At 39.1% G+C, this 8,915-nt stretch overlaps 1 protein-coding gene across 1 annotated transcript in view; it reads left to right on the top strand.

Annotated features, from left to right (window-relative positions):
* Nucleotides 1-1,757: 1,757 nt before the first annotated feature.
* Nucleotides 1,758-8,915, top strand: part of PHF14 (PHD finger protein 14) — a gene marked incomplete at both ends in the record, with an annotated part of 64,037 nt that continues 56,879 nt past the window's right edge. Inside the window, 5 exons of the mRNA XM_009877085.1 lie at nt 1,758-2,028; nt 2,591-2,697; nt 4,169-4,264; nt 5,781-5,884; nt 7,164-7,295. Coding sequence (XP_009875387.1) covers nt 1,758-2,028; nt 2,591-2,697; nt 4,169-4,264; nt 5,781-5,884; nt 7,164-7,295 — 710 coding nt within the window. The remainder of the gene's footprint in view (nt 2,029-2,590; nt 2,698-4,168; nt 4,265-5,780; nt 5,885-7,163; nt 7,296-8,915) is intronic.

Genomic DNA, 8,915 nt, shown 5'->3' with positions numbered 1-8,915 from the left:
AAGGAGCTGGGGCTCTGCAGCTTGGAGGAGCTTGGGGGACCTCATTAATGTTTATAAATGTGGAAAGGGGGAGTGTTGGGAGGACGGAGCCAGGCTCTGCTCAGGGATGTCCAGTGATAGGACAAAGGGCAGTGGGTGCAAGGTGGAACATGGGAGGTTCCACAAAAACATGAGGTCACTTTCCCTGTGCGGGTGCCAGAGCCCTGGCCCAGGCTGCCCAGGGAGGGTGTGGAGTCTCCTGCTCTGGAGACTTTCCAACCCGCCTGGACGTGTTCCTGTGGGGCTGCCCTGGGTGACCCTGCTCTGGCAGGGGGTGGCACTGGGTGAGCTCCAGAGCTCCCTTCCAACCCCAACACCCTGTGATTCTGTGATACAAAGCTGTCTAGGACTGTTATTACTGGAATATGTTCTGCATTGAAGTAGGGTTTTTTATATCAACAAAGGAAATATGCATTCCATGAACAAAGTCTATACTTGAAAATTGCTTAAATCCAAGTAACTTGAGTTCAGGATTCCGTTTAGACATTAGTATTTTAATCTGTCATCTATTTCTGGAATAAGGCTCTGAGTGAACAGTTGTATGACATCCAAAATGACCCCAAGGGTTTCAGAACCGAGCATGTAATGAGTAAAGAAGTGTCTTAGCTGAAGGAGGCTGTAATCAGTCCGTGGTCCTGTTCGGGGGGAATATACCGAGGCGGTGGCTGTGGGTGGATGTGTTGCTGCTGTGGGTCCAAGAAAAAAGCTCTTGGGGGTCGGAACTGGCCTGCAAGCCACATCTGCTGTGTTTCTTATTCATTAATGTTCAAGAGCTAGTAAGGTAACGTGTTAAACTGTCTGTGGTATTACCGTCAACAATTCTGTTCGTAATCGGAGTTGTTTCTTAACCACAGAGCGCGTGTACGTGCACACTTCTCTGCTTTTGTCTCCGGAGTGTCTCACACCATATGGTGGGACAGTTGGGTTAGTTGAGTTCTTCTTTCCGCAGGCAGGTAAACAACTTCTAACTGATAGTCAGCTCGAGTTTTGCCTCTGAAGGTTTGTGCATTGATGTCATTTTCTGCCACAATTGTCACTCCGTAGAGTTCCCAGAAGACAGCGTTTTCCAGCTGTCAGTAACAACTTGATCTCCCAGATGGTCACAAATATACAGATGTCGTCAACAATATCTATCGTGAGCTTGTCTCGCCTCCTTCACTTGTGGTTGGGTTATGTTTTTGGCACGTTATAATCAGGTAGTTTAACATTTACGAAAAGATACGGTGTTGAGAAAGGAGTTGCTATGAAAGGGTGTCAGATAGGGCAAAAATACTCTTTAACTTCTATTGTTCACAGAGATACCAGTTTAAAGTGTATCTAGATGTGTTTTTGATGGGTCAGCCAAGGCTTTTCCCAGCAGTGAGTTTTCACGGTCTCATCAAATTATCGTTATTAGAAGGGATTGTCTGAAAGCCAGCAAGCCTTTGTGTTGCTTATTGGTGGGGAAGTCTCATCAGAAAACCTGTGCACGGCTCCAAAAACTAGTGAAGGGATAATGTTATTTGTGTATGTGTTTTGAAGTAAAATAAAAAAAAATAAATATCTGTATTTGTGGCTGCTCCTTGAGTCTTAAGAGCTCCTACGTGAAAATGGCATTGACAGATCATGGGGCTTTTGAGATGAAAACAAAACGTGGGTGCGCTCCGCAAGGATGTAACTCGGAACCAATTTCGAATCGTTCCCTTCTGCTTTTTAATTCCTGGAATTGTTGATTGCAGGCTCGAATCAACGCCAGGCTGCAGCAGTACCGAGCCAAGGCGGAGCTGGCCCGCACCACCCGCCCGCAGGCCTGGGTGCCCAGGGAGAAGCTGCCGCGGCCCCTCACCAGCAGCGCCTCGGCCATCCGCAAGCTGATGCGCAAAGCCGAGCTCATGGGAATCAGCACGGACATTTTCCCGGTGGATACTTCAGATACGAGCTCCAGTGTCGACGGAAGAAGAAAACATAAGCAACCAGCGCTCACCGCCGATTTTGTCAACTATTACCTCGGTGAGGATGAAAGCCGTGTGTCTTTTTCAGAACTTCACTGTATTTGGACTGTGGTAGTTCATTGGCTTTTATTTTACTTGGGTTTCCTGGTGGATAACAGATAAATATGAATTTTGACTTCATTTTATGCCAGGTATGTTATTGCTTGGTATCTCTACACACTTAGGAAGTTACTTTTTTTAAAAGAAGAAAATCTTTCCAGTATAAAGGGAAGGTTAAACTGTCTTGGCTAAGAAGTGAGTTGAAGCTTAGCTACCTTTTGGTATCTTTTTTTTTTTTTCCCCCTTACATTTCCTCCTTTTTTGTCTGGAATAGCGTGACTTTGGGACTGTTTACTAGATGGCTGATTAGAGCTCTCCATTTAAATAACTACACTCTTGATGCAGGAAAATGTAAATGTTATGACTTTTCTTTCTACTCAGTCTTTGTAATAAATCTAGAGGCTGAGGATTTCTGGTTTTGCATTTTTTTATGCTTTTCATTGCTTCACCTTTTTTTTTAAGTCTGTAAGGCTCAAAAATGTATTGAAGGATAGGAAATAATGCATTTTTCTTTTAACCAGAGAGAAATATGCGCATGATTCAGATCCAGGAAAATATGGCTGAGCAGAAGAATATCAAGGATAAATTAGAAAATGAGCAAGAAAAGCTTCATGTGGAGTATAATAAGGTGAAGAAAAAGGGGTAATAAACTGTTGTACTGTGTTAGTATTGCTGCTGTTAACTTTGACGGCATTTTGCTTTCCAAATGCTTTTTTTTAGAAAGATACAAAACTATTCTTTCTTTGCAAATAATATTTTAAAATATATTAATTTCAAAGTATCCTGGATTTTTGCTCCCATACAAGTAGAATTAACTTCTAAAATGCCCCGTGGTGACTAGGTACAAGTTCTTTAACTGATGTCACTGGCAGCAACAAATTACATATGAGCAAACAGGTCCCTCTCATGAATGAACTATGTCCTAAGGCTTTTTTCAGTCTTTGTACACGTTTCATTTGGGACTTTGAGACAACCGTTTGACTCCTCTCTCCCTCTGGTTTTATTTTATTTTACTTGTGTGTAATTGTAGGTTCTTTTGGAAGCCGCTTGGTTCTCTGCTTACAACCTTACTTGATAATTGGGAATATAGGATTGTAGGAGTGTTGTTTAGTTATGTCAGCCCCAGTTATGTTCATCCTAGACTTAATGATTTGCCTAATTTTTCAGTATATACTGAAATAATAAGTATTCACACATCCAGTGTCCTCTACGTGTTTTGTTTAAGAAATTTGGGGCCTAAAAATGATGCCTTTGTGGCCCCCAGATGTTGCTAATGTGATTCTTTTATTAACTCATCATCATGGTTAAAAAAAGCATTTTGTGTTTTAAATACATTTTTACTAAATAATAATATATTTATTTTAATCTTTAAATATTTTGGAACGAAACATAGAAATACTGTACCTTTTTGTGAGAGGTGACACGCTGCAATTTCTGAGGAATTCCGCAACCCATAAAGCGATGGTTAGTGGTGACAAACAAATGTTGGCTTTAAATTCTTAAACTCGTGGTGTGTTTTAAATGGGAACATGCAGAAATGAAGCAGCAGGTCCTTGCGAACTGCTGAGACATGATAAAGGAGAAGGAGATTTTGCGTTGGACCTCTAATGAAATTAATGGGTTTATACACTGGGAGGTAACTAACAGTTACTTCTGGAAGAAAAAACCCCTTTTTTCTGCTTGCATCCTTTAATAAATTATGTCTCTTTCTATGAGAGTGAGTGATTCAGTGTTCTCTGGTATAGCAGTATAGAGCTTTAATTCATTTATATGGTTCCTTGTTACAATCTTACTGCTTAAGTGGTATGGACAGCGCAAACAAGATGTTGCTGTATTTTAGTTTTACTTTCTGATTGATTTTATGAAACCTTATCTTCATGCTGAGATACTACAAAACAGGTGGCTGCCCGGGTTTTCGCGTTAATTCTGTTAAATTGCTGGATGAATGGTTGCACTGGTCTCGGCTATATTGACATGAGTTCCGTTGTGGGGTTTATTTTTAATTCCACGATAAAATAATGTACCCTGGATAGGTAAGAAGTTGAATAAATTCTAAGAAATAACTGGATTTTCATTCCTGTTGATCTTTAACTTCTCAGCTGTGTGAGTCCTTGGAAGAGCTACAAAACATGAATGGAAAGCTGCGGAACGAGGGGCAAGGCATTTGGGCTCTGCTGGGTCGAATCATTGGACAGGTTGGTTGCGGTATTTTTTCCTCTCTCTGAAGTTCATAGACAGGCCTGATTTTCCAAGAATAGACCTTTTTGTTTCTGTCTGTCACTTCTATGGCCGAATAAATTGATGTTTCCTCCTTGAAACACCTAGACTTGTGCGAGCCACCTACTGGGAAGCTGTAGATTAATTTTGTTGTTGTAATAGTGATCTTGTTTGCAAAATTCTTTCATTTGGTGTAACTGATTGACCTGTCATTTGTGATGAACCTTAATGGGAAGCATGAGTTAATCCTGCCACTTCTGCTTCTGTATTGTCTTCAGTTACTTTGGGCCTTAAACGAGGGGGTAACTCTATGGCTTTTTTAAGATTTAAATCTTTAAAACTGCAGTATGTAGATGATGAGTTTTAACTGGACAAAGCAGAGTATTTTGGTCAAATGAGAATAAATATCTAGGGGAAGAGATTTTGATTATTTTCTGTTGCCAGCAATTATCTTTGTTCTCATTGATACAGGGAAAAGTGTAGATTCTTTTAGTGTTTTGATATATGTCAAAGGTGTTAAATGGCAATGGACATTTTAGGTGTTGGAGAGAGATTGAAATTACTTCCAATTATGATTTTAAGGAAGATTGAAGAAACTGGTTTTTAGCGAAAATGCAGGCACACAGTTAGGTCACAGTTTTGTCATACCCTTTGGTACTGCTGACTTTGTGCTGCTCTTCAGAAAATGAATCTTGCCCTTTCTTTATGCAGTAGTAGTTAATAAAGTCTGTTAGCTTTTTCAATTTCTATTTGTCTGCCTGTCATTTCTACTTGTGAAGAAGCATTCTCATATAACATACCTCTAGAATCAAGATTATTTTTACCTCTCCTTTTTAAGATGGCTTTAAGTATTCGCAAATTTATTTCCTCAGGCAAGTTTTTCTAAATGGGGAAAAAAAAAAAAAGTTAAGTAGAATTCATTTACACAGCTTGCATGACATTTTTTTTTTCCAGTTGGTTGAACAGATGCAGACCCACGGGGCTGCTGAGAAATGACTTTGATAGATGGTTGCTGTCTGAGAAGCTAGCGTACTGCAGATTAGGAGAAACCCGAAGAGAATCTCATCTGCTTTGTGGAGGGCTTGGTCCAATAAGATAATTTTTCTAATTAACCTATCGCGCACCAATGTAGCGGAGATGCTGGAGAAAATAAACTGCCTTGGTATTCTGTCAATTTTGTGGATTTGCTTTTGCTTGTTTTAGCTGCCTAGACAAATGCATCTTTGTCCATCCCTCTATTAGTAGCTCGAAGAAAAATTTTAAAGGCTGATATTGCGATGTGCAGTTTGTTTGTTGAATTAAATAATGAGTATATTGCTTTATATTACAAAATCATACCAGGATAAACACCTGTGGTTGCTGTTGTCTCTAAAATAGCTCACGAAGCGGTTTCCCTCTCATAATTTGTGTCTTCTTTGTCGTGCATTGAGACTGTGATGGGAGTCTTTCGAAGTGTCAAGACTCACATGTACTGTGTTTGTTCAAATCCAATAGAAATTGAACATACCGGCAATCTTACGGGCTCCTAAGGAAAGGAAACCAAGTAAAAAGGAAGGAGGAACACAAAAGACATCTACGCTTCCCGCTGTACTTTATAGGCAAGTAATGAAGTCTTAATAGAATAGATAAAATACTGAGCTACAGTTTCACAGAAGCATTAGAAAAAATTGTTTGCTTCAGTTCCGGTTAAAAAACCACTCCATTGTTGCCTCTACATTTTGCCTCTGAAGGCTAAGTTGAATAGTAGCACACATCAGTAAGGTTTGGGATTTTTCTGCTGATTTGGCAGCAGTGCTCTTTACAGCTGAAATAGAGGGGTCCTTTGTCTCTGTGATGTGAAAATTTCTGATTGGTCCTCTGTGCTGATGATTTTCCAAACAGTGCTGCTGGTTACAGTGGCTGGGTGCATAAAACACTTACCTGAGAATTTTTACCTTTTGAGATATCTGGCGTTTTAAATCTCCCTACTTCAATTTCTATTAATTCCCAAGAAAATAAAATGTATTCCCAAATAAAATGTATTCCCTTATTCTTTTTTCTGCCTTGTCCTCTCTTCTATAAATTGTGAAGCTACTGGCTAGATTTTGACTAAGCCTAGCAGTGGAGGATATAGTAGGATCCCAGAGCATGACTGTGCAAAATACAGTCAAGCCAGCCAGCAGGCCAAGTGAAGAAGCTGGATTACATAAGCAAAAGTTAATTCTAGGTCTGTGAGGGGTGTGATCCTGGAGAACATGGCAGAGGACTGCGGATTTAGCAATTTAGAAGTATATATAAACAAATAATAGGAGTCATGCTTTACTAGTTCTGTCTCATTCAAATCCAGTCATTTAGTTCCTCCCATTTTATAACTGAGTCGATGAACACCTGATCTTTTTGAAATAACCAAAATTTCAATTCCAGTAAAATAATAATAGTAATAATAAGGAAGTGTAATTTCTTAGGAGCTGATGCATTGCCCAACATAACGGCAGCCCAGACCCATTTTGGCGTGCTTGCATTATTAAAATAAGCATATGATTGTTAGAAAATTATGTTGCTATTACCAGTCCTATTTAAGTATTTGGATGACACAGGTAGTATTTTTTCTATTTGCCAGTGGTACAATTTGTTGAAGTATCAAGTGATTACTCACTCGTTAGAAGTCCTCAGCAAATCAGATTGAAAGCATTCTGTTGTTATCTGTGTTCGGTGCCTTTTATGCTTTCCTGTATAGAGATAGAAGCTCCTTAGAAAGTAATTATGCACGTAAACGATGCATTCAAATTGAAGTTGCCACATGTTTGTATTGAAACTGGGGAATGTGCTGGGATTTATCGCTTATTCCTCATGATTCCAAATGTAATTCTAATGCTTTTCTGCTACCTGCATTAAAAGTTGTGGCATTTGCAAGAAGAACCACGATCAGCACCTGCTGCTGCTGTGTGATACGTGTAAACTCCATTATCACCTTGGGTGCCTGGATCCACCTCTTACGAGGATGCCAAGGAAGACCAAGAACAGTTACTGGTAAGAGCCCTGTTGAGGTGTTGTCTTGTGCTGTCTGGTTACTTCAGGTAGGACATAAACATGAACAGACTTGCAAATTCCCATAATGCGATCTAAACTATTTTTCTTTTCAGGTTATTAGCAGTGACATTGCAAGGTTAAAACAAAAATAAAGTTCTAAAGAGTTTTCTCGTTGTTAGGTCATGTGTAGAAATAGATCTTTGTTTTAATTTGCCTAGATTTTGAGTTCATTTGTGATTATTACAGCTGCTATATAATAATGGTAGGAAGCTGCAGGCCACCTTCAGGAAATGAAAGATTTGGTCTTCTGTTTATCTTAACTCCCAGATACGCAGCTCTGACCAGATCTTTAGGAAAATGCTAATACTTAAAAAAATAATACTTAAAAACTTAAGTATTAGATCCATTTATTGCAATATGGAAAATCAGTCGGGTTTACTTATGACTCAAATCTGTCATGGCAGAAACATGCATAACTGTACTTACTGCAGTTACCTTTCAGTAAATTAAAATTATTTTTGTGCCAGGGGAACAGAACAAAAGCTAAGTTGTGCGACGGAGAACTGATAACGTGGTAAAAGTGCAGGTTTCCAAATTGTCATAAAATCAGTGTGCGCTGCTGCCTTGTGGTAGTGTTCTGCGTGTTTTTGAACTGTTCTGAGATGTGTTAGAAGCAGTTATTCAGAATAGGTTTTAATCTGGCATGAAGCTGGTGTACCCCAGCTCCAGGAACCGTCACCACCTTGTCTCAACATCAAGGTACCAAATCAGAGTGGTACAAGAATTCCTTCTAAAATGTAGTACAGCCATGTGAATTGAGACAACTTGGTTTCTGTTTTATTTTGTTTATCTCCTAATTTATATCTTTGATCTTTTTTTAAAAAACATGCATAAACATTTACATAACTCATCTTTTTGGGTAGTTATGATGATCGTGTGTAGAGCACGATGGTCGGTACATGAAATGGGCGACGTCTTTTTTTTTTTTTTTATCTTTATATCTTAAAATGACAAAACCTGGATTTAGCCCAGTAAATTTATTCCTAAATTAATAGAGAATTCCTGTAAAAGCTGAAAAGCTCAGAAAGGTGTTCACCATCACTAAGGTTTTTCTGATCTTAATTTTCCTTTTATTATTTAATGTAGTCCGAGATTTTGAACTTTTCAATATTTCAAGGGCATTGGTCAAATTTACCAAGTAGTTATGCTACATGGAAGCATTTTATCTTAATATTTTGGTAGCTCCTGCATTTGCACGGGAGGTTCTTGATTTTTCCATTCTGCTTTTTAACCAAATTGAAAAGGCTCGCTTAAAAAGCATCGCTCCGAAAGATATGAAGCTACAATTCTCAGTAGGTGTTAAGGCAGAAGAGCTCAGGTCAGGTAGGGAAATGCTTTTATTTCAAAGCTGTAATTTATCTTTGTTGTGAATTCGTGCTTCAGTTTTATTTCAGATCAGAAACTTCGCTTTTCCTTCTAATTAGCTAAGACTTGTGAGATGCTGGCAGACAACTGCAGCTGTGCTGATTGCGTTCTTTTCATCACTGAACATGCCTCGATGGATTCTGTTCAGAATCAGCAGAGAGCGTGTAGAATCGACCCTTAATCTGAGTTTGAGTT

The sequence above is a fragment of the Apaloderma vittatum genome, unplaced genomic scaffold, assembly GCF_000703405.1.
Source record: "Apaloderma vittatum isolate BGI_N311 unplaced genomic scaffold, ASM70340v1 scaffold769, whole genome shotgun sequence".
Taxonomy (NCBI): domain Eukaryota; kingdom Metazoa; phylum Chordata; class Aves; order Trogoniformes; family Trogonidae; genus Apaloderma; species Apaloderma vittatum.
The sequence above is the reverse complement of the archived record's forward strand: the minus strand, read 5'-3'. Positions and strand labels throughout refer to the sequence as shown.